A 24014-nucleotide genomic window follows, 5' to 3' on the forward strand; every position below is an offset into this window, starting at 1 on the left:
AAGGGCCGTGGGGACCGGCCCGGGTCTGGATGGAGCGTCTGGGCTGGTCGCGGCCGCGTGGGGGCCACCTTTTGCTCCGACTGCGGAGAGACGCCAGGTCCGGACTCGGGTCGGGAGATTCCAGCTCCTCCCCCACCCCGCCCAGCCGCCCAGGAAAGCCGCGGCCCCTTTAAGAGCGAGCGGCCCCGCCCGCCCCCTCCGGGCGGGATCCGAATTCCAGGGAGGCGGGGCGGAGACGGCGCGGAGGCCGAGGAGGCTCCGGGATCCGCCGAGGCTCGGGCGGCGCCTCCCTGCGGCGGCCCGGCCCGGCTCCGGCCCCCGCCGGGGCGATGCTCCCCGCGGCCGCGGGATGAGCCAGGTGAGCGTGGGGACCCCAGCACCCTCTGCCCAGCGCGCACTGCTGCGGGACCGGCCGCGGAGTGCGCGGCCTCTGTTCCCCCAGGGCTGTGTGACCTTGGGCGGCCCTGAGCCCTCTCTGGGCCAGGCCCCGAGCACCTCGGAAGCTCCCGGAGGCTTTTCAGAATCCTGGCCCTGCTTGAACCCGCCTGGGGCGCACCCGGGAGGCTTCTGGAGGAGGCGGGACCCGGGCCGGCAGACTTGGCTGTGGGATCGCACCCCGAAACCAGCAACGCCGCGCCGGGAGCGCCCGGACTCTTCCACCCACTGCTCAGCGACCTTCAGCGAGCTCGTACCCTTTCTGCGTCTCAGTTTCCTCATCTGTAAAATGGAGATAATGTCATCGGCGCTGCCCTAGCCGCCGTTGTTGCAGTTACCGCTCAGGCTGGCTGCTGGGGTGTCACAGTGGCGCGGTCCTTAGGGGAGAGGCGCTGAGGGAGGAGCAGGGACCTGCCCGCGGGAGACGGAGTGGGCACTAGCGCTGAGCAATGCCGACAACCCTTCCCCGCGGCCCGGAGCTGTCTGCTGGGGTCCCAGGTCATTGGCTTCTTGTCTCTTGGTCCCAGCTCTTTGTGATGATGGGCACCAACCTGCCTGGGAGGAGGCCTCATCCCCCATCCCCCACCCCAAGAAAGCCGAACATCAGACATTAAGAAACACTGAGTGTGAGATTATCCCGTTGAATCCTTGTAGGCAGATGGTTTTTTATTTTGTGTAGTGGGGATTGGACCCAGGGCCTCCTACCTACCAGGTAATGCTCTACCGCTGAGCTACAGCCTCGGCCCTTTTCATTTTACTTTGAGACAGGGTCTTGCTAAGCTGCCTAGGCTGGCCTGGAACTTGCAATCCTGAGCTGGGTAATGTTACTGTACCCATTTCACAGAGGAGGAAACTGAGGCGTAGAGGTTTCTCCCAACCTGAACTTAAACCAGGCATTTAGCCTGAATGATGGGCAGGTACAGCTTTCCGTACTGTTTGCTGGATCTTCACAGCAATCCTGATCTGTGTCCCTGCCCACAGTGACTCGGCTGGCCCGGGCATGGCGGACCCAGTGGCGAGCATCGCGGGGTCGGCGGCAAAGAGTGTGCGGCCTTTCCGCTCCAGTGAGGCTTATGTGGAGGCCATGAAAGAAGACCTGGCAGAGTGGCTGAACGCCCTGTATGGCCTGGGTCTGCCTGGCGGTGGTGATGGCTTCCTGACAGGCCTGGCCACAGGCACAACCCTGTGCCAGCATGCCAACGCTGTCACCGAGGCTGCCCGTGCTTTGGCTGTCACCCGCCCGACCCGAGGTGTGGCCTTCCAGGCACACAGCGTGGTTCCTGGCTCCTTCATGGCCCGAGACAACGTGGCCACCTTCATCGGCTGGTGCCGCGCAGAGCTGGGCGTGCCCGAGGTGCTCATGTTCGAGACGGAGGACTTGGTGCTGCGCAAGAACGAGAAGAGCGTGGTGCTGTGCCTGCTGGAGGTGGCGCGGCGCGGGGCCCGCCTCGGCCTGCTGGCTCCCCGCCTCGTGCAGTTCGAGCAGGAGATTGAACGGGAGCTGCACGCTGCACCCTCCAGTGGCACCCATGCTCCCACTGCTGGGGACACGGAAACCACCGCTGCACCAGGGACTTCCACTCGTGGACCCCGCATGACGCCCAGTGACATGCGCAACCTCGATGAGCTGGTGAGTCCTCCTAGGGGCATACCCAGCAGCCCCTCTCTGCCTGCGCCCCACACCGGAACCAGGTGGCGGAGTCCATGCTCACTACCTGTCCCTGCCTATCCTGGTGTCTGTAGGTTGGCTTACCCAAGGCAAAGTGTGCATATGTTGAATGCCAAGTGTATACCTGGGCCCAAGGAAATGGCTAGGCCCATAGTGGGAGGGGTGCTGGGTCCGAGGCCACACAGTGCAGCTGGGCCTGGGACAGGATTCTGCACCTTGGCATCTCCCCAACGTTTCCCCTAGCCCCTCTGGTGCTGGGGATAGAATCCCGTGCTTTTTGCATGCTTTTTGCCACTAAGCTAGATCCCCAGCCATGATTTTCCCTCCTTTTAGGTGCTAAAGCTGCACTAACCATGTGCTGTGCCTTCCTTCAACTGGGGGCCTCTTGACTTGAGCACCCCCTCAGTGCCCTTCCCGCACTCAGGAGCTAGAGGTACATCCTCAACCTCAGTGCTCAAGGTTGAGCGGCTGCTGCACTTGGCTTCAATGAGGTGTGCAAAGCCCTCTGCAAGGCGCCTGATGCATAGTAGGCACTCAGTGAGCGCCTGGCCCTCCTCTGGGAAGCCCAGCTGCTGCTGCTGGGAACAGGAAGTCCTGTTGGAGCTGCAGGAGTCCTGCTTGGAGCATAGGAGGTGCTGGGCAATGTCCCCAGCCACCCCCCTCCTTTCCCAGGGCCTAGGTGTCCCTGCCACCCCCGCAGCTGGGCCAAGAGTTTCCTTTTTATCTGGAGGTTAGGACTGTGCTGTGCCTGCCCAGGAGGCGGGCAGCCGGATGGCCGTGGGAAGAGGCATGTGCCCCACCCCCAGCCTGGGCCTGGGTCACCCAAGGCCCCACCTGCTCATTTCCTCCGGCGCCGCTGTGGGCAGGGAGGCGGGCAGGGCCTCCCACACAGCCAGCCTGGCAGCTCCAGGCTTGGAGTGACATGTGTGCAGCGTGTGTTTTGCCAGGTCAGTGGCCTGTGTGTGCATATTGGTGTGTGCATGTGTCCCACACATCTGTGGCACTCCCCCACACCAGTGCTCAGCCAGGCACAGAGTCCCTTGCACTTGTATCTCATGACCTGCCTCCTCCAGGGCCTGGCCTTCCTGTGACCTCAGGTCCCTCTTTGTGATGTGGGTGAAGGAGCATTGAGGACGGGTTCCAGGGCTCCCCCAGGCTTAAGGGCTTCAAGGCTGTTCCTCATTGGGGTTCTACACCCCCACCTGATGACAGTTCCATCATCTCGTCCTGGTCCGCTTTCTGGGCCCTGGGGGCCAGCGAGGGGAGCCGGTCATGTTTGGAAGCTGCACCCATGTCTGGGGCAACAAGTCTCCAACCCCCATTCCCCGGAAGCACTTACTTCCTCCTGACCCTGGAGCTGCTGACAGTAAGCTCTGAGAGGAGGGACTTGACCCCTGACCTCCAGCCTGTCCTCTCTGGCCCTAGGTGAGGGAGATTCTGGGCCACTGCACTTGCCCAGACCAGTTCCCCATGATGAAGGTCTCTGAAGGGAAATACCGAGTGGGAGACTCCAATGTGCTCATCTTCGTGCGGGTAAGGGTCCCCAGCTGCCAGCTGCAACCATCCTGGTGGGCTGTCAGACCCAGGAGCTGCAGCCATGACCTGCCCACTCTGGGCCCCCACAGGTGCTGAGAAGCCACGTGATGGTACGTGTGGGTGGCGGCTGGGACACACTGGAGCATTACTTGGACAAGCATGACCCTTGCCGTTGTTCCTCCACTGGTCAGTGCCTGGGGCTGGGTGGACAAGCAGGGGCTCCCTTCCCTGGCTGTATCCCTCATATGTCATCTGTTCTCTCCCCCCACAGCCCACAAACCTGCCCAGCCCAGGGCCTGGACCTTCTCCCCCCAGAGGGTGTCACCCACCCCAAGTCCCCGGCCTGGTAGCCCAGTTCCCGGGGGTGAGCGCCGGGGCTCTCGGACTGAGGTTACTTTACGAAGCACAAAGGAGGGGGCCCAGACCCTGCCCAGGTGAGGTGCAGGAGGACATGGGAAGGAGCTGCCCCGGGTGGGGGTGGGGCTTCCGCCCTGGCCGGATGACGGAGTTGCCTTCCTTCGGCTCCAGAGTGACTCACACCCTGGGAAAAGTTCCCGTGGGTGGGGGTGGGCCTGGCTTCCCGTCTCCATGGCAACCCGACCAAACCAACAACACAGCTGGGGTGGGCCCTGGAGGTTGGGCAGCGGCCAGTCCAACCAGGCTTCCTCTGGCCGGGCCTGGGGGAGACACGGAGGCCTGGGGAGGGGCAGTGGGGGCCATGCAGACCTCATTTCTTCCGCTGCTGTGTTGGGGCTCTGAGTGGCCACAGGAAGCTGCTGTGGAGCCTCTCACTTCTCCCTGGAAGTCCCCAGGACAGACAGATGCCTTACCACTCCCACCAGCACTCCCATGGCTGTGCCACCCACCTGCCTTGCTGTCCCTCTCCTTGCCCCTTCTGCGTGCGCGCCAGTGATGCCCCATCTCTCTCTTGTTCCCTTGCCCCAGGGCCCGGGATCAGCTGCCCCCCCTTCCCCGCTCCCGCCGCTACTCGGGGGACAGTGACTCCTCAGCCTCCTCAGCCCAGAGCGGCCCCCTTGGTGCCCGCAGTGACGATGCAGGCACTGGCACCCTCCGGAGGGAGCGGTCCAGCAGGCGGCTGACCACAGGCACCCCGGCCTCTCCGAGACGGCCGCCTGCCCCTCGCAGCCAATCCCGAGACCGGCTGGATCGGGGACGGCCCCGGGCTGCCCCAGGCGGCAGAGGAGCCCAGCCGTCCGCCCCCAGCTCTGCCCGCCGGGCCCGCAGCCAGAACCGCGAGGAGCAGGCTGTACTGCTAGTGCGCAGGGACCGAGATGGGCAGCACTCCTGTGTGTCGCGGGGAAGGGGCGGCGGGGGCTCAGGCAGGAGCACCCCCCAGACTCCCCGTGCCCGCAGCCCTGCAGCGCCCCAGCCTCTCCAGGTCTCCAGCCCCGGGCCAGAGTTGGGCGCCACACCCGCCAGTGTCTTCCGCACACCTCTGCAGCTTGACCCGCAGCAGGAGCAGCAGCTTTTCCTGCGCCTGGAAGAGGAATTCCTGGCCAATGCCCGTGCCCTTGAAGCTGCTGCCAGCGGGACTCCCACCGGACTAGCCCCTGACCCGCCTCGGCCCCCAGATCCTCCCGCTCCCGACTCGGCCTACTGTTCCTCCAGTTCCTCCTCTTCATCCCTCAGCGTCCTGGGTGGCAAGTGTGGCCAACCAGGGGACTCAGGCCGGACAGCCAATGGGCTGCCCGGGCCCCGTAGTCAAGCCCTATCCAGCTCGTCAGACGAAGGCAGCCCCTGCATTGGCATGGGGGGGCCTCTTGAGGCACCTGGGACCCCCCTGGCTGGCCCAGAACCCTCGCGGGTCTGGGCACGGGGTCGGATGGACACACAGCCAGACCGTAAACCCTCTCGCATTCCCACACCTCGCGGCCCCCGACGCCCTTCTGGACCCACGGAATTCGGGGCCTGGCCAGCCCAGCCCTCGGTCACCCCAAGGGCCGAGCCAGATTCCTGAATGTGATGAACCAGACCATCTGCTCCCAAACCCCATTCCTTCTCCTTTTCCTTGGTGGCCTTAACCTACCCTCTGCATCAGGGAGCCCCCTCGCCTCCTGAGTACCAGACCTCATGGGACCAGACCCCTCGGGACCACAAGGCACAATGGGACCTCTGTTGTACATTCCGGTTGGGGGATGAGCGTAGCTATTTAATTACTAATATTATTGAATGCCTTAGGGGAGGCTGGGCTAGCCCGGTGTCCCGAGGACCTATGGTCCAGCAGAGCCTCTGACAGTAAAGTTTTGCTCCGCAAACTGTTTCTTGGAGACTCAGCCTTGGAGCATCGCACCCCTTTGACAGTCCTCAAGTTGGGATTCTGGAGTTAATTGCCAGGGGGCCAAGCTTGGCAGCTCTAGTCCAAAATCAAGTCTCTGTCTTGCCCATCCCAGAACAAAAATCTCAGGTGTACTTTGTTTCTTTTTTATTACCTCCAGAGAGGCGGGACTTAGGGATTGTGTCCAATGAAGTGCTAGGAACAGTTCGAGCTCCCAATCAGATACATAGCCAAGTCCTTTCCATCGACTGTGACCCAATGAGGCCCCAGAAAGGACTGATCTTGTCCAATGGGACGTTGGGCCCCAGTGTAGTTCAAAGAGAGGCCGGTCGCCCAGGAGACTAGGTGGGAGTTTTCCTTATCCAATCAGGGAGGAGATTTCTCTGTCCAATCCGGTCACATGAGGATACAGCGCGCTGGATGCAGCGCCCCCTGCAGGCGCAGGGCTGGGTGTGCAGGACGTGCGCGTACCAGAGCACAGCGCAAAAGCTCGCGGAAGAGACGCAGCACGTGCCAGTTGTACTTGGCGGAGCATTCGAGGTAGCCACAGCGCCAGCCCCTGCGCACCAAGGCGGCCAGTGCACGCCGAGGTCCGAAACGCAGCCGCTGCCGGTCCCGCTTGTTGCCTACCACGAGGATGGGTGCCTCGGGCGCTCCCGCCGGCCTAGGGCCCGGATTGGGGATAAGAGACACGGTGCTGGGGACCTCACAGCCAGAGAAGCCCCTTATCCCCGCCCCAAGAATATACACACACAGGTGCATTCTTTCCTATGGCCAGAGACCTCCAAGAAATATCAGGCCTGCGTGTGCCAAAGACTTATGTTAGAGACCTTCCTACAGCAATGACCCGATCCTGCAGTTCCTAGTAGGGGAGCATCTTCCCACTCCCCTCGGGCAAAGGCCTGGCCCAGTCAGGCCCCTCTCCCCACCACCACCTCCTGCGCGCCCCCACCTGGTCTCCGCGATGCGCTGCCGCAGGGCCTTCACGTAATCGAAACTGTCCGGGCTGCAGATGTCGTAGACCAGCACGAAGGCGTCCGTTTCCTGCAAGCTCCAGTCTTTAGAGTCAGGACATTCCTGGGAGCGGGAGGCCAGGGTTTGCGGAAGCCGCTTTCCCACCCTGCTGCCCCTTAACTCTGCAGGCGACACTAAACCCACAGTTCATTTTCAGGCCTTGGTCGCTTATCCCCATCTCTAAGCGCCCTCCTCCAGGCTTCCTGGGCCTTACCCTCCTTATGGTGATGTCCAGTGTAAATTTCTCCAACCATGTCTGGAGCCTCTCGGCCACCAACCCTCCTTCAACCTCGCCTTCCTTTCCTGTTCCCTCGCTCCCATATTCCTTTTCTTCCTTCCAGTCTCCCCCAGCTCAACTGCAGTCGGGCCGCTCCCCTCCTTAGCCGCCCTCGCAGGCTACAATTGCCTGTCAAGCCCAGGGCCCTGGAAACCCGCCTCCCTCCAGAGCCCCAGACCACCCGTCAGCCGCAGCCATGCCCACTACTGTTCACTCGGAACCTACTGTTCGTTCCACCTCGAATGCACTTTGCACTTTACCCAAAACCCCACTCAGTCTTCCAGGTTCAGCTCGGTGTCATCCGCTTCAGGAAGCCCTGTTTAATCCTGGCTTTTTCCTCTGAACCTCTCCGACATTCACTCCAAGACTGGAGAGCTGGAGTTAGCACAAATTACTAAATGTCTTTGCTCCAGGTCGCAGGAATGAGGGAGCAAAGAATTACCTCCTTTAGGAAGTATATCCCTGTGCCTGATTCCAATCTCTCCCACTGCTCAAGGCTCCAGACACAGCCACAGGACCGTGCAGCGACACGCGCTGGTCCAGTCCCACCAATGGAGGTAGGCAAAGATAGAAACACCCACGGCAACAAGAGAAAGCCTTGGCTAAGTCGCGGGGTTTAGGTCCTGAGCTCCTCCAGATGGGCGGAGAGGGCTCAAGTACAATACCGGGACACACCATTTTTTCTTCGATTCCTTAACATGGTCAGGAGCCCTGAGACCATCCACGTGGACACGCACGTGTGCAGCAAGCCCACACACACTCCTTACACTATCACACGCCCCTGTCCACCACTCACGCCGCTACCTCGACACCTCCGGGGCTCGGGCCGGGGCCAGAGACGTCGCCGTCGCGGATGCTCAGGTCGTAGACAGCGCCGTCGAGCAGCACCGCGGGCCGATAGAGGCGGGGCCCGTCCGTAGGTCGGTGGCGTTCGGGATAGTCGCCGAACAGGAACTGGCGGATGATGGCCGTCTTGCCCACTCCGGGAGCGCCCAGAACGGCCACCCGCAGGCTGCCCCCCATGGCCGGCCCGCGCTGCCGCGCCCCGCGCCGGAAAGCTTCATGGGCCGGCGCCGCGCCGTGCGCGCCCAGTCGTGCGCCCCGCGCGCCCTGTCCGGTGCGCCCCGGCCCCGCCGCGCTCCTCGTCGCCTCGCTGAGCAGCCGAGCACAGGAGAGGCCGGGCCCGGAGACAGGGCTGGCGGCGGGAGGGCAGACAACCGAGCGGGCAGACAGTGGCGGACGCACTAGCAGCTCGGGCGAGTGCCAAAGCTCGGGAGAGAACAGACCCGGCGCGCCGCGCGCAGACACCGCCTCCGCCCGCAGCGCCAACCGCGGCGCCGCCGGGCAGCGCGGGGCCCCGAGGTCCGACCCCCTCGCGGCACGGGTTCGGCAGCAGCGCAGCCTCTCGGCTCTTCGGCCCCTCTGTCCTCTCCAACCAGCGCCGGGAGTCACCGCCCCGGCCGCGACTGGAGGCGCGAGCAAAGCGAGTCAGCGGGGCCGCCCCGAGACAGAGATGAGGTAACCGCCCGCCCCTCCCACCCCCTACCCTCCCGGGACGCCCCTCCCGGGAAGGGTCGTGGGAAGGTGACTGGAGGACAGGGAGCCCGCTCCAAAATAGAAGCCCCTTCCCGCCCGCCCCCTTCTCGTCCTCTGCTCCCAACACTGCTCAAGCAGGCTCCTGACAAACCCTGGCCCACTGGAGTCGAGCCGCCCAGGGCGCGGATCAGGTCCCAGCTGTGACCTTGGAAGAATCGCTATACTGTGCTTGGTCTCTGCTCTGCATCCATCAAAGGCAGAAACCTTCAAGGGCTTTTGCTGCTTCTGAGAATCTACCAAGTGTCAGACCCTTTTCCAAACTGTTCCTTACTTGATCCTTAAACCTTCAGCCTCAACCCTGGTATCTCCATTTGAGGGAAGAGGAAACAGGCTGGAGTGAGAAATCTCCAGGGTTAGAAGAAAAGTGGGGCCCCTAGCTGTCCGGTGGCCTTGCTGTCTTCTCTGAGGGACCTGCCACCTTCCTTTCACCCACAGGAGTAAATTGGACAATATGTAAATATTGTAAAACAGCGGCCTGGCAGGGGAGGAGGGGACAGAGGGGACTGAACCCAGCACACACTGAGTCACAGCAACTCAGCCTCAAATCCCTGCCTCAATAAGACTGGAGGTAAATAAATAAAGGTCCAGAAATTGGCCAACACCACCTGTCACTGCTAAGGCCATTTCCTTCGGGAACTTCCACCTGTAGCTTCCCTCAAAGGACAGTAACATCCTAACCAGACTTCCAGAGCCCAAATCCCCCTCCCTGGAATTGGACAGGAAGTTCCTACTGCCAATTTGCAAAGTTGCACCCCTCTCCACTACACTGAGGGATTCTGACATCTCTGCCCTCTGCCAGGTTACTGAGGTGAAATGCACAGATGTCTGGTTTCTACACTGACCAAGGATTTCATTTACTTAACAAATATTAAAAATATTACTGTTTGCCAAGATGCTGAGGGAGAAGGGGGAGCAAGTACTGGGAATTGAACCCAGAGGGGTTTTACCACTGAGCCCCATCCCCAGCCCTTTTTATTTTTTATTTGAGACAGGGTCTCACTGAGTTGCTTAAGGCCTCGCCAAATTGCTGAGGCTGGACTTGAACTTGGAATCCTCCTGCCTCAGCCTCCCAAGTTGCTGGGATTACAGGCATGTGCCACTGCACCTGGCTGCTGACATGGAGTTTTGAAGGAGGGTCGGAGAGAGGAGGAGGAGGAGGAGGAGAAGACCATGGACAAAACACCCTCCCCAGCCCAGGGAAAGGTGGAGGAGCATGGAGGCGATCCTGGGCAACCTCAGAACATTTCTCTCACAGTGGCAGTGTTTTTATCTCCCATGCTGGAAGAGGGCCTCAGCCTGATTTCACTTCTCTCCTCAACCTTGAGGGAGCTCAGCCCACCTCTGGCAAGGATTCTGTCTTCAAGTTCAGTGAATAGGGACGGTTGGCTTCATATTTTTTCATAGTGTTTCCCTTCACTCGATATTCCTTTTTACATTTTTTTCTTGTGAATTTAAAAAATTTTACAGCTTCTGAATTTTGTGAGCTGTTTCCCTTCCTTTGGGGAACAAGGCAGGGAGTCAATAAGTTTACCCCCCAACCTTTCTGGTGGACACTGGGCGGGTCTTGATTAAGAATTTTTTTTAGGGGGGGCAGAGGGAAGGCTTAGGGGGGAAATTGAACTGAGGGGCCCTTGACCACTGAGCCATCTCCCCAGCCCTATTTTGTATTTTATTAGAGACAGGGTCTCACTGAGTTGCTTAGGGCCTCGCTCAATTGCAAGGCTGGCTTTGAACTCTATCCTCCTGCCTCAGCCTCCCTGAACCGCTGGGATCACAGATGAGTGCCCGGCTCCTTTCTTCCTTTTCTATGTAGTGCCCTCTTCCTGGGCAGTGATTCTCTGAGAACTCCAGGCAGGGCTCTGTACGTGGCACCTCTGAGTCCCCTCATGGCTTCTTGGCCCGTGCTTTTGGAATGATGGACACTGTGGACTGGGAAGGTCTCAGGGCTCCCACAAAGTTCTGCACAATCCTCAGGGGTGTCACCTTCCCTAGGGACTCTCCTGTCAGCATCAGTAGCAGAAATCCCACTTCCTCAGGACTGTGATGTGCAAGCCCTGACCCCAGAGTCACCTGCTCATTGAGACTCGGAGAGCAGTGATTGGCCTGAGCTGATCAGCAGGAAAGGAGATTGTAAAGAAGCCCCCTGAGAAGCCCAGCTTTACCTGAGCCCAGGGGCCAGAGAGGCTTCTAGAGGTGGTCAGCTGGAATATTTGGCCCTTTGGAGAGGGACTTTAGGGAGGTCCCTGTCACTCATGCAGACTGTTCTGAGCTGTCATGGAGTGGGCGATCCTGTGGCAGGTTTCCCAAAAGACCAGCAAGTTGGACGGCTGGAGCTGCCTGGGACATGGATTTCTGAGTGTCTCTATTTGGAACTGCGGTGTTGCCGCCTGCTCTTCCTCCCCAGCCCCTACTCCACAGTGACCGGGGTACCCGGCCCTCATGTTTGCATCCAGCATTTCAGGGACACCCACCACACACACACTTCTCCTTTGGCACAGGAGACCTAGCACTGGCTAGTCACTCTTGTCCTCTGTGGCTTCTGAGACAGACACATCTGCAGCCAGGTTCAGAGAAATGGAGACAGGAGCCTTGGGCTGGTGAAGGGCTGTGGGGTGAGGGGTCTCCGGGAGGCACTAGCCTGGCTGGGGGTGGGGGGCATGAAAAGGAGCCAATGACACACCTAAGCTTAGCCCTCAAGGATCTACCCAGATGGTAGAGAGGGTAGGGAGTGGGCCTGGGGAGGGGCAGGCACTGGGGGAGAATTTTGCTTCCCCCAGTTCTTTGCCCACAGCCTCCGAACAGCAGCAACCTGGCAGCCTCCCCATTACCTCGTCCCCTCAAGTGGCATCCCCCACAACTGGCCTGGTTCTGGACACTCCTTGGGCATTGGCCTGGCTCCAATGTTTAATATAAATATTTGATGTGATTCAAATAAAATGCCAACTTTTAAAACAAATAGTTCTAAAGTACAAATGGGGGAAAAGAGGGTACTCTAAGTTATCAAAACATAAAGGTACTTCTTTGTGGCCTGGCGTGATGCCTGTAATCCCAGCTACTCTGGAGACTGAGGCAGCAGACTCAGCCCAGGCAATTTAGTGAGGCCCTATCTCAAAAATAAAAGTGGCTGGGGTTGAAGCTCAGTGGTGGAGGGCCTGGGGTTCAATCCCCAGTAAGGGACGGGGCGGGGGTGGTGGTGGCAGGGAATCTTTTTGAAGAAGGCAGAAACCAAAGAACATTCAAATTCTCTCCAGAACAGAATTCAGAAAAACATCCGAATATATGTGAAAATTCAGTATATGATAAAAATGGCATTTTAAATCTGTGGGGGAATGATGAATTATTCAGTATATGGTGTGGAGACAACTGGTTAACCATCTGGGGGAAAGGGGAAGTTGGATCTCTGGCTCCTTCCTACATACAGCCCAGATGGAACAGAGGGAAAGACAAACACTAGGATCTGACAAGTACTAGAAAGAAAAGATCAAAAGGGAAGCGGGGCTGGGAGTGGGGAGGCACACCTGGAGCCCCAGCGACCCCTGAGGTGGAGGCAGGAGGACTGCAAGTTTGGGACAAGCCTGGGCAATTTCGTGAGACCCTGTCGCCAGATAAAAATAAAATAAAGAACAGGGGTAGGCTGAGGGGGTAGCTCAGTGGTAGAGTGCTCCTAGGTTCCATTTGCAGTCAGCCCTCAAATAAAAGGCACAGGGACACTGCACTCTGATTCCAGTAAGCACAGAACAATGTGTATTGCAAGCTCTGATTGTATGTAAGAAGGGGGGAAGGAAAATGTATTAGATGCCATTTGGACAGTTATAGTTTCATTGAATGGGAGAGAAACGGGAAGGAGCCAGAAGGCTTTCACTCCTATCCTTTATTACCTTTTGGATTTTTTTTTCCCCCAATACTGGGGATGAAAACCAGGGCTTCCTACATATTAGCTATGCTTTCCAGCTTCATCTCCAGAACTCCAAGTTAAAATATAAAATGTGGGGCCAGGGTTGTGGCTCAGAGGGCAGAGTGCTTGCCTAGCATGCAAGAGGCCCTGAGTTCGATCCCAGGCACCACATAAAAAAAAATAAATGTATTGTGTCCATCTACAACTAAAAAAATGTAAAATATAACTTTTTTTATACCTTCATTTTATTTATTTATATGTGTTCTAAGGGTTGAACTCAGGGCCTTGCAGGTGCTAGGCGAGTACTCTACCACTGAGCCACAACCGCAGCCCCTAAAATGTGAACGTTTGATGAGACCATTCTGGAGCTCAATCCCACAGCTGCATTTGTACCCATGAGCAAGGATGTATGTGGGAGGGTGCTGGCCTGCAGCACTGCTGGGACTTGCAGAAGACAGGAACAGCCTGCATGTCCATCCATCACAGGGACTGGCTAATGGTGGCCCATTCATCCGCAGAATACTAATATGGGTCTGACTCCAGAAATTACTGTCAGGGAAAAGCAGGATGGAGAAGTGGCTCTGTGGTACAGCACTTGCCTAGAACGCCTGGCTTCAACTCCGGATCTTACCCCCCTCCTCTCTCTCTCTCTCTCACACACACACACACACACACACACACACACACACACACACACACACAGAACATGCTGGAAGTGTGTAGGTATGCTACCATTTCTTTGGTAAATCTCTCTAGGGATTTGCTTGAACACACATAGACGAGTATCTCTGCAAGGAAAAAAAAAAATCTAGCAACGTTTTTTTTTACCTCCAGGGAAGATGTGACTGAGGAAAGATGGGAGGGAGAAGTTTATCCTTTGTATGATTGATCTTAAGGCCCTGCATCACTTTCTTCCTGAAAACAAACATAAACCACTAATTGAAGATTAAAAATGCCAAAGGAGGGGCTGAGGCTGTGGCTCAGTGGCAGAGCATTTGCCTGGCATGTGTGAGCACTGGGTTCAATCCTCAGCACCACATAAAATAAATATAAAATAAAGGTTAAAAAACAATGCCAAAGGAGGTCTCACCACAGCCCTTAGCATGGGTGTTTATCTGTGGGACCCTCTAAAAGGAACTGGTTGCTGTTGAATTTCCTAACCAGCTGGGAAGGCCCAAGATGCTGGAGAATCTTTTTTTTTTTTAAACACATTCTAAAGTTCCAATTTATTTTTATTTTTTTAAAGAGAGAGTGATAGAGAGAGAGAGAGAATTTTTAATATTTATTTTTTTAGTTATCGGCGGACACAACATCTTTGTTGGTATGTGGTGCTGAGGATCGAACCCGGGCTGCAGGCATGCAAGACGAGCGCACTACCGCTTGAGCCACATCCCCAGCCCATGGAGAATCTCAAAGAGAGCCAGGGCTGGCAGGGCATGGGGGCACATGCCTAAAATCCCAGTGACTCCAGAGGCCGAAGCATGACACTAGCACGTTCAAGGCCAGCTTCTGCAATTTAGCAAGACCCTGTTACAAAATAAAACTTAAAAAGTAGGGGGTGTGGCCCAGGGTGGAGGGCCTTTGGGTTTAATCCGCAGTACCCTCGTCCCCAAAAGCCATGGTGCCTCCCCAAGCTGCAGGACTTCCAGGTCTGAGAGGTGGCCTGAGCTGAGCAGGTGGAGGAGGAGGCATGAGATGGGAAGGACAGGGAGGCCTAAGGGCTGGGATTGAATAGCTCCTAAAGCACTTTTCCTAAAGGCCTGGTGGCCTGGCCTTCGGTGCCAATCTTCCTGATGCAATGTCCATATGTAGCACCCCACACTTGGAGAACTGGGAGCCTGAAGGTCCCCTGCCTGTTTCCCCTGAGTATATTAAGCCTGAGGAACAGGCTGGGTCTCCTCTTGCTGGGTGCTGTGTGGGAAGAATCATGGGAGGGTCCTGCCCACCATGCTCTGAGGTTTAGGCAGACTGACTTAGGAGGGCAAGCCCATGAACACACTCAGTTCAAACAGGCCAGCTGTGTGTGTGTGTGTGGTATTGGACACTGAACCCAGGGATGCTCGACCACTGAACTGCATCCCCAGCCCTTGCTTTTTTTTTTTAAATACAGGGTCTCACTACATTCTGCAGATTAGTCTCAAATTTGTGGTCCTCCAGCTTCAGCCTCGGGTTTCTTGATTACAGGTGTGCACCACCAAGCCCACTCCAGCCTTTTTCTTTGGGTTGTAGTTGGACACAATACCTTTATTTATTTCTTTGTGGTGCTGAGGGGGAACCCAGGGCCTCACATGTGCAAGGTTAAGCCCTCTATCGCTGAGCCCCAGACCCAGCCCTAGCCCACCTTTCTTATCAGTTCTCCTCACCCAAGGTCTTTGACTTGGGCCTCTGGTGGCCCAATGTCAATCCAGTGGGAACAGCTATCCTACATGTCCACTGTCTGGCCTTGATGGTAGATGTGGGGGGAGAGGAGGGTCTGAGAAGCCCCAGGATGATGACGCCAGCAGTCCTTGCAGGCAGTGACCCCATCCAGGAATCCTCTAAGGGCTTCTTGGATCTGGGGATGCAGGCAACACAACAGGTGCAGCTAGCAGTCAGCCGCTCCTGCAGCTCACTGGCAGGCAGAGCCTCAAGCAGCATCTGCCTGGGGCCTTCTGAACCTAGATCTTGAGGGGCTGCAAGAACCAGGCTTGTACAATCAAGGGCCTTGCCTTTTTTTTTTTTTTTTTTAAATCTCTGTTCCCTGGGGCAGCACACTGGCACCTCAGGGCTCAGAGGCAGGGCAAGATGCCCAAAGGGGCAGACCATCTTTTCCTGGTTTCCAGCAGCTGGGTAGGCAGGGTGTTGGGGGCTGAGCGCAGAAAGAACAGGAGCGGGTGGCTGGGGCTGAGGTGGGCTGGAGGGACCCTGGCTGCTCCTCCCTGAGAAGCAGGCAGAAGCCCCACCAACCAAGTGGAAGCTCTGCCAACAGAGCCCGCCTGTTACTGCTGCCCTCCCCAGGTCAACACCAGAATTGAGGCCACACAGAGCAGTGTCCTTGGTGGTATCTGGTTCAGACTTTGCCCCTCCTCAGAGATTCTCCTGTGGCTCCCAGAAGCCTCCCAGAAGGCAGGGAGCCAGGGGAAACCCAAATGGGATGCCAGCCCTCCTGGCCTGTGGCAAAAGGTGAAAGCACATCAGCTGGGGAGGACTTGGGATCAGTGGCAGGAGAGGTGCCAGGGAGACCAGCAGGCCTCAGAAGTTGGTTTTCCAAGGACAGGATGGAAGGAAAACCCTGTCCTCAGTGTGAGGCGCAGCTTGAGTCCAGGATGCCCGCCCAGAAGAGCCTCAGGACCTGACACACCGGCCAGGGAAACACTTGATGTCATCATTTTTATTCACTTTCTCTTTTTGAAAATAAGAGTAACATACAATATATATTTTCTATTTGTATATATTAGATATAGTTACTGCGGGGGTCAGACAACATCCCTGGCCACTTGGAGGCAGTTTTCAAATCTGATTTTTGGGGAGGGAAAGAAGTGTCCGTGACTGCCAAAAGCAGAATCTCTTTATTATCAAACAGCAAAGACAGGAAAACCTAATGCGCTGCCAGACATTGAGACTGGGAGCCAGGGGAGGGCAGCTGATGCTGGAGAAGCCCCAGGAACCCAGGCAGGAAGCTCATCCGCAGGCCCGCAGCCCCATCCCTTGGCCCTGTCTCTGCCCTGCCCTGGGCTCCCCAAGAGGATGCCAAGGAATGTATTGAGGCAGTGACGGTCCTCAAGAGCAGGGGGTGGGGACAACATGGCTGCTGGGGGAGCAGGAGCCCAGGCAGGGGCTCTGGGGGCTTCTGTGTGGTCTTGACATGGGGGCAGTCACAGGGTACCAACTTGTGGACGGTGGGTGGGTCTGCAGGCCCAGAGCTCACCTTGGCTAGCTCAGCTCAGCTCCTGTCACATCCATGAACCCTGGAGCCCCTGATCCTGATACAGAAGCTTTTCTGGTACCCAGGGGACCCTCCCCACATACCCAGGACAAGCTGCCAGAGTCCACGCAACTCGAGGAGGCAGTGGGAAGGCCTCTAACACCAACCCAAGAGACAGCAGGGCCTGTCCAGCTGGGAACCTGAGGAGAGTGCCACACTCATGCCCAGGCACAGGCGGAGGAGGGGACCCTGCAGCCTTGCATTAGCTTTCACTGCCACTCGGGCTGTTTCCTTCACTCCCCTTACCTGACCCCACGTGAGCAGCAATGGAAGAGGGGTGACCAGAGCATGGGGTACACTGAGCTCTCCCCCAGGAGGGGGACCACTCTGCCCCAAGGACCTGGTGGCCCCTGCAGTCAGGGCCAGGGAGCCCCCTGGGTGGCCAGGAGCCCTGCCCCCTCCCTCCCATGAGGAGGTGCTGCTACCCCTGGCGGCTCCTCGACAGGGGCTGGCAGGAGGCTGGGTGGGTGTTGGATGCCTCAATTCTTGAGGATGGTCTCATAGGCCTGGTAGACGTGCTGGGACACCTCTGGTGCTCGACACTTCAGGGATAGCTGCAAGGGGAGAGGGGCAGAGGAGAGAGCACTCATCCCCAGGCTCCTCCGCAGGAGGAACACCAGGGGAGGGGAGAGAGCAGGTACCAGATGGATGAGCGTGACACGCCCACGTGGCCTGGTGGCAGCTGCGGCTGGGGCAGATGTGAGGTAAAGCAGAGGGGGTGGCCATCACAGCCAGCTGGGTGGGGACCAAATATACTTGCAGCCCACACACCTGCTGTCAGCCTCGCCACCAGAGCCCTACCGGCAGGCGATGTGACTCATGAGCTGTAAGCTATCAGGAGGGCCTGGCCTTCCACAGCCCCTGGAGATCTGGGGTCCTCAGGACAAAGACTGACAGGAAATCCTGAAGGGGCAGAGGGCTGGGAGGGAGCAGGTGAGGTGCCCAGGGCTTGTTCCTACAAAGACTGCCTCTGCACTGAAGGAGGTGTGCGCCCCACGATTCCAGGCAGAGGAGGGAGAAACCAGCCACCCCTCCACTCAAAAGTAACGGTTCTAGAGGATGCAATTAGGAGGGGGTGGGGGAGTTGAGTTCTGGAAGCGGGCAGCAGTGTGGCCCCCAGGGCTCTTTGCACACTGTGTGTGGAAGTAGGGTGTAGGCTCCTCAGGGGCTAGAAGATGGGCAGCCTATCTGCACTTCTGCTTGGCTTTGGGAACAGCAGAGTGAAGTGAGGCCAAGAGATGGGGGTGCACAGCATGGCTGGGGAGGGGGGGTGGGAAGAGGAAGAGAAAAGCAATCTGCTAACCTCCAAGTCCTGCACCACGGCGCCAGCAGGGAAGGTGGACATGCAGCAATCAAACAGGGAGACGGAAATTACCACCACCGAAGCCACCACCGCACCCTCTCCCACCGTAGTGCCAAGGCCACCAGCGGGGCCAGAGGAGGCAATGTCTGCAGGTCTGCAGGGCCATGCCTGCCAAACCCAGGGGTGCGGGAGAAGCAAAGCCTGGGGCTCCCCGTTCCCGGGAATAGCAGCGTAGGCTCCAGGACAACCAGGCACACATGGAGGCCATCTCCCAACTAGGTCTGATTCTGAGGCTGGGGACCACAGGCGGCTGAGAATCAACGTCCTCCTGGCTGGGCACTCAGGCACTGGCATGACAGCAGGGCCAGGGCCTGTTCCCAGCAATGCCACTGCCCTGCCTGGTGTCTTACCTGATAACTTGAGGGGGTTCACTGTAAGTTTCTAGAAAGGTGTTTTTCAGAGACAACTGAGTCTAATTCACACCAGGCTCCAAGGGACCCTCAGCACAACCCCATCAGAGCCCCCCCACTAGCCTGGTGGCAGAGCTCCAGGACTTCAGGCAACTGCAGGGGTTCTCACCATGAAGCTGGTGTTGCCCGGCTGGATCCGTAGCTCTGCCAGAACCCAGATGCCGTTGGTCAGTTTCAGGGACTGGTAGAGCATGTCCTGGCCCTCCACATTCCTCTTGGCGATGGTGAAGATGTTGCTGCTCTGTAGCTTGCTGCTCACAGTCTCTAAGGAGTCAGACAGGGCCCAGGTCAGCGAGGGCGGGGGGGGGGGGGTGGGAACTCGCAAGGCCCAGCGGGAACCAAGAGGCTGGGCTTAGGCTTGGGGAGTCCTCACCTGCGTTGAGCGCACAGTCTCTGATCTGGAACTGGGCTTCATTCTCATTGGGAATATCTTTCCATGTGGCCAGAAACATTTGCCGATCTGCAGGGTGAGTGGGGTTGGGTAAGAGATGGGTCCCTGATACATGTGTGGCCCCTCAATGGCATGTGGCAGGAAATGGGTCTGGTCTTTACTGTCTGAGGACAGGTACAAGCTCCTCCACAGCCCCTTCTGCTTCTCCAAGCAAATCCTTAACTCTGTGATGAGGGCACCAGGGATGTTCCCAAATGACCCCAAGTTTCCCACCTCTCTCCCCCTCCCCACTCCCACCTCTTCCTCCTCTGGCTCTGAGCCACCTGCTTGTTAGTCATGGCCTGCCTCCCAGGGCTGCTGCAGCAAGCGAGAGATGACGTGGGCCCAGCACTCCCCACAAACTGGGCAGGGTTGAGGCCCTACTGCACTGCCTTCTCCAGGTTCTGGCCCCAGCACACAGGATGCGGGCACCAAGCATGTGGCATGATCTGTTCCTCCTACAGCCTGTAGGACAAGGCTGAGGGTGCAAGTAGGAGAGCCCACAAGCAAAAGATCTCCTGTGTGGCATAAGCCATCTGCCCAGCCAGGGCTAAGGGCCCCAGCTACGCTGCCTGCTACAGGCTCTGCTGAGCGATTCACCATGGGGCAAGGCCATCCACTGATCCTTGGCAAACACCAGGTTCCCAAGCCAGGGCACACTGCAGAGACCCCAGGGACTCCTTCATGACTCACCCATTTTCCCATCCTCCACAAAGAGGATGTGCAGTGGGTACAAGGTGCTGAAGTAGAAGACATCAATGTTGTTTTTCACAGCCACCTAGGCACAAAGAGGTCCCCAGTCAGTCCCAGAGGCTCGACACCCTGATTCTTGGGCTGACACCACCTTTGAGGCCCAAAGGAGGGCATTCCCGAGTATGACCCTCCCCTTGTTCCCTCTGATCTGGGCCGCCCCTGGCACACATGTAGCCCAAACCAGGACTCCACAGACCAGCCCTCTGCTGCCACGGCTGGGTCCCCTGGGTCCCTGGGGCCAGCAGGCAGGGAAGCACTGAGGTGCCTGGCCCTGCTGGAACACACCTGGAGATTGTTCAGAGGCTCCATCTTCATGACTGAGCCCACTGTGTTAAGAGGCAGGGAGGTCTCCACCGTCTGGTTGGGGCTGAGCGGCGCATGCACCTGGAGGGGGGCGGCGGGGGCCAGGCCAAAGCTGGGGAGAGAGAAGCCCCCGCAGGGATGGCAGGGGAGCAGGTGCTAACACACGCCAGGTGGGCTCTTTAGGCCAGAGTGGGCACAGAGGTGAACAAGGAGCCTCTCCACCAAGCTGGCCTTGCCCAAACTCTAGGCTAAGGGCAGGACAGGCTCCCGACCACTGCCACACCCCCATGGCTGTGGAGACAGGAGGTAAGAGCCTTGCGCCTGCCGCTCTGCCCCACTCTCACTGCAGACTGAAGCACATCTCTTCCCTTCTCCTCTGGATTGGGGCCTGGGCAGGTCCAAGTTTAGTACAGCCTTGCCCTGCTCTGCCCTTGAGCAGCTCCAACCTGACACCAGACACTGACTCTTTTAACTTGAAAACTCAGTGGCTACCCAAGTCTCTGCTGCCAACTCCCAGCTCCCGGGAGGGGTCTGACCACCTTAAATGAAAGCCAGATTTCACTGGGCCAGAAATGGCCACAGAGATTCAGGAAAGTCCTGTTTATCTGTAGAGCAGTGTGGACAAGAGCAGTATGTGGGCAGATCCCACAATTAGGAGGACCAACCCTTGGTGTGAGAGACACTCCCACTGTAGGCTCTTGGTAAATTACAACAGCATGGACTGTGACCTGAACTGAGGCTGTGGGGTGGCCATGCTGGTCATGTGCTAGCACAGCAGTTTCTATCCTCATAAAAACAGGCAGATGTCATCCCATCTTTCAGGTGAGGACAGGGAGCCTCAGAGAGGCACAGACTCATGCCCAGACCATACAGGGTGAGTGACACTGCTAAGAATCAGAACTCAAGCTTCTGGATTCCCGCTGTGCTCTTTACCCACAAGACCAAATTAAGCCTACCTAAGAAATAGCAGGAGATGACATAGGAAACCCCAGGCCTGCATGGTGGCTCAGCAAGTCAGGCCTTCCTGGGACCTCTACCACTGCCACTGTGGCCTTCTGCAAGGCCCTTGCCCTTTCTGAATCTATTAAAAAGGGAAAATGGCATTAAGTTTCTGGGCTGTCAGGTGATTCCATTAAACAACACTCCAAAAGCACTTGGCCCAGGTTCTGATACCCAGGAAGTCTTCAACACACAGGAGGTTTGTTATGAGCAAGTGTTGGGACGATCCCTAGTACTTGAGTGTATGTGTGGCCTCTAGGGTCCTCTGAGAGAAAGTGGCAGAGCTGCCCTCGCCTTCCTGGCCTGCCCAAGGGTGGGAGCCCCAGGATCTCCCTGAGGAAGCAGCCCCTTCAGTCAACTTCTTAGAGGCTCAGTTTGCTCATCACTGGAGCTGCTCAGGAAGAAGATTCATCAGGAGGGGCTGCTTCAGTTCCCCAGAGAGCCCTAGCCTCGCTGCCTCACCAATCCAGCATGGTGCCAGACAAGTGAGCTGCCCTATGACATGCAGTGTGGGGACCTGAGTGGGTGGAGGATCCTGGAGTAGCCACCATTCATTCTCAGAGGAATCTGATCTTGTGCCACTGGGGGGTGGGTTGGGGTAAGGAGGCCCACTCCCCACCTGCTTTCTTAGAGTTGCTTCCTGACACAAACGTGACTAGGGTCTGGGAAAAGAGGATTGAGCTCCTGACAGTGGGGGGACAGTCCCCTCCTGGTATGGAGGAAGCCTGTTAAAGGGTGGTTGCTGGGTTGGAGCTGGGGAGTAGGTTTGCTTTCTTTCTTTCTTTCTTTTGGTACTGGAGATTAAACCTGGAGTGCCTCACTGAGTTACATCCCAGTCCTTCCTTTTGTTATCTTTAATTTTTTTCTTGGTACCAGGGATTTGAACCCAGGGATGCTTAAGCACTGAGCCACATCCCCAGCACCCCTCTCTCCCACTTTTTAAATTTCAAGATAGGCTCTTGCTAAGTTGCTCAGTGCCTTACTAAGCTGCTGAGGCTGGCTTTGAACTTGCGATCCTCCTGCTTCTGCCTCCCAAACTGCTGGGATTCTAGGCGTGTGCCGCTGTACCTGGATACCTTTTGAGACAGGATTTCACTAAACTGCTGAGATTATAGGCCTGTGCTTCATAGAGCTGGAATTTCTTTTTTCTTTCTTTTTTAAAAATATATTTTCTTAGTTATAAGGGGATACAATGTCTTTATTTTACTTTAGGTGGTGCTGAGGATCGAACCCAGTGCCTCACGCATGCTAGGTGAGTGCTCTACCGCTGAGCCACAACCCCAGCCCACAGAATTGGAATTTCTAACAGCAACATTTCTCCAGCCATCAAAGGAAGGCAAAAGTAAGTGGGGGACACCCTTCCTGCTCCTCCTGGTACTCTGGAGTCTACATAAAAAGGTTGAGTGGTGTGGGGATCACTGTTGTGGAGTTTGGCCTGAGAGTGGTGAGGAACATTTATCTTCTCCAAGCCCCCTGTGGCTGCCAGCTCTGCCTGCAGGCCAATAGACTCTGGGCAGGTTGGCCTTGGGAGCTCACCTGTTGCGGTTGAACTGGATGGCAAAGTCTGTCATGACCTGCAGGGCCTTGTTGGTCAGCTGCAGGTCCATGGAGATGGAGCCCACCTGGCGGGTGAAGGTGCCTGAGATCTCCAAGCCTTTGGCCTTCATGGCTGGGAGCCAGACCTGCAGGGAAGACCGGGGTAGGGCTCTTACATGTCCCTTTCTCTGACCCAAGCTCAGTAGCCCACCTGGGGGCTCCTTTTTCTTTCTCCTGAAGGGACCTTGCAGACTGGCCACTCCTGCCATCTCAGGATGATAGTGATCCCGTGGTTCACCTAGGGCCACCGCATGGTGTGGTTGCCATCAGAATAGCTGGGGATGTGACTGGTGCACCCAAGGGCTTATCCAGGTCTTCAGAGGTCAAAGAAAACACTTAGCTAGCAGGGCTGGGGAAGGCAACCAGACAGGTGAGCCTTGCCAGCCTCCTGACAAGACAAGGACAGAGCTGAGTGCCAAACGACATCTTGGATTCTGGCCAGAACCTGGGACCTTTCTGTCACAGTCTGTCCTCCCTTACAGGATGCAGGGCTGGCCTTTCATTGTCAAAAGTGGCCAAGGACAGTACCCAAGAGGACCTCTTGTCTGGGAAGCCCTTGATGCCTGGCTGCCCTGGTCAATGGAGTCTCAGCCCAAGACTGCTGCCTCCAGGAAGCCAGCCTCCAAGCTCCTTCCCTGTATTATGTCCCAATGATGGGAAGGCAGATAAACTTGAGCCTGTGTGCCTGTCTCTCCTGCTCCCACAGAGCTCTTTGAGGGAAGGCTTGCTTTTTTGTTTTTACATCCTTGGCTCAGAGCCTGCTGTGGAGCTGGCATTCAGGGAGTGTTTGCTGAACAAACAGTAGGAATCACAGTGGTGCCTATTAAGGGTCACATAGGACCCTTGGGGTCACACAGATGCCTCTCAGGCTGTTAGTCTCCCATGGCTGACTTACTGACCCCTCAAAATCCTAACAGCTTCCACAAGTGTCCATAACCCTCATGCTGAAGTCATGCATCCCAAATCCTGTCAATGCCACCTGCCCCCAGGATCTTCACTTCCCAATTCCTCCACTGAAGCCACCTATGTCTGTGCCAGCAGACCTCCCCAGCTAGGGCAGCACCACAGGGGTCTGTTCCATTCCCCTTCCCCCAACAGCTAGAGGCATTTTGTGAAATTCAAATGTGATCATGGCATCCTTGAAGACCCCTTCTAACCTTGTAATGTCCTCAAAAGCCTGGGGCTGCTCCAGGCTCAGCATGCCCCAGTTCCTGGGAACCCACACCTCCCCATCCCTCTGCTTGGAAGGCACTTCTCCACCCCAACCGTATCTGGCCGACCCCGGGCACCTTTTGCACGCCCTGGACAGATCTGTGAGGGCAGAAATGACCATTTCCAGTTCTAAGCTCTAGGCTGTGACTGAGCACATAGGAAGCAGTCAGAGAGTGGCCGAACCTGGCCCCAAGCCCAGCTTCCTGGAGGGCTCCCCCCAGCCCTGCCCCATAGGCCGCACGCCTCCTCTTTTTTAAAAAATTCCT

At 57.3% G+C, this 24014-nt stretch overlaps 3 protein-coding genes and 1 non-coding gene across 8 annotated transcripts in view; 1 reads left to right on the forward strand and 3 right to left on the reverse strand.

The window, feature by feature from the left end:
- The first annotated feature begins 200 nt into the window (after window positions 1–200).
- Window positions 201–5916, forward strand: Gas2l1 (growth arrest specific 2 like 1). Its single transcript, XM_005336048.5, has 6 exons — window positions 201–358; window positions 1417–2065; window positions 3530–3637; window positions 3730–3826; window positions 3912–4074; window positions 4586–5916. The coding sequence occupies exons 2-6, from the start codon at window positions 1436–1438 to the stop codon at window positions 5616–5618; spliced, it is 2031 nt and encodes a 676-aa protein (XP_005336105.1). The 5' UTR covers window positions 201–358; window positions 1417–1435; the 3' UTR covers window positions 5619–5916.
- A 152-nt stretch (window positions 5917–6068) lies between these two features.
- Window positions 6069–8733, reverse strand: Rasl10a (RAS like family 10 member A). Of its 2 annotated transcripts, none has more exons than XM_005336049.5 (3): window positions 8032–8733; window positions 6889–7013; window positions 6069–6600 (listed from the first exon to the last, which is right to left on the reverse strand). In XM_005336049.5, exons 1-3 carry the CDS (start codon window positions 8248–8250, stop codon window positions 6333–6335), a joined length of 612 nt encoding a protein of 203 aa, XP_005336106.1. In that variant the 5' UTR covers window positions 8251–8733; the 3' UTR covers window positions 6069–6332. The 2 variants fall into 2 exon arrangements, with proteins under 2 accessions (XP_005336106.1, XP_077895812.1); XM_078039686.1 differs by lacking the exon at window positions 8032–8733 and adding an exon at window positions 7165–7446 and having other exon boundaries at window positions 6889–7084.
- Window positions 8734–16247: 7514 nt separating this feature from the next.
- Window positions 16248–24014, reverse strand: part of Ap1b1 (adaptor related protein complex 1 subunit beta 1) — a 51782-nt gene continuing 44015 nt past the window's right edge. For all 4 annotated transcript variants that reach the window (XM_078039675.1, XM_005336051.5, XM_013363221.4 and 1 more), the window contains 6 exons: window positions 22477–22622; window positions 19924–20053; window positions 19579–19663; window positions 18829–18915; window positions 18565–18719; window positions 16248–17236 (listed from right to left, as the gene is read on the reverse strand). In XM_078039675.1, the coding sequence (XP_077895801.1) occupies window positions 17162–17236; window positions 18565–18719; window positions 18829–18915; window positions 19579–19663; window positions 19924–20053; window positions 22477–22622 (678 nt within the window). In that variant the 3' untranslated portion in view covers window positions 16248–17161. The remainder of the gene's footprint in view (window positions 17237–18564; window positions 18720–18828; window positions 18916–19578; window positions 19664–19923; window positions 20054–22476; window positions 22623–24014) is intronic.
- Window positions 21276–21372, reverse strand: LOC120892134 (small nucleolar RNA SNORD125). The gene has a single exon (XR_005736790.1). It is a non-coding gene; the product is annotated as a small nucleolar RNA SNORD125 (small nucleolar RNA).

Source organism: Ictidomys tridecemlineatus, chromosome 2 (genome assembly GCF_052094955.1).
Source record: "Ictidomys tridecemlineatus isolate mIctTri1 chromosome 2, mIctTri1.hap1, whole genome shotgun sequence".
Taxonomy (NCBI): domain Eukaryota; kingdom Metazoa; phylum Chordata; class Mammalia; order Rodentia; family Sciuridae; genus Ictidomys; species Ictidomys tridecemlineatus.

Excerpts from the sequence above, each read along its gene's own strand:
- Gas2l1 (XM_005336048.5), top strand. The coding sequence starts at position 1,436 with ATGGCGGACCCAGTGGCGAGCATCGCGGGGTCGGCGGCAAAGAGTGTG. Across the intron at positions 2,066-3,529 it reads TGCGCAACCTCGATGAGCTG|GTGAGGGAGATTCTGGGCCA; the intron begins GTGAGTCCTCCT and ends CTCTGGCCCTAG. Across the intron at positions 4,075-4,585 it reads GGGGCCCAGACCCTGCCCAG|GGCCCGGGATCAGCTGCCCC; the intron begins GTGAGGTGCAGG and ends CCCTTGCCCCAG.
- Rasl10a (XM_005336049.5), bottom strand. The coding sequence starts at position 8,250 with ATGGGGGGCAGCCTGCGGGTGGCCGTTCTGGGCGCTCCCGGAGTGGGC. Across the intron at positions 7,014-8,031 it reads CGAGCCCCGGAGGTGTCGAG|GAATGTCCTGACTCTAAAGA; the intron begins GTAGCGGCGTGA and ends TCCCGCTCCCAG. Across the intron at positions 6,601-6,888 it reads CAGCGCATCGCGGAGACCAG|GCCGGCGGGAGCGCCCGAGG; the intron begins GTGGGGGCGCGC and ends TCCGGGCCCTAG.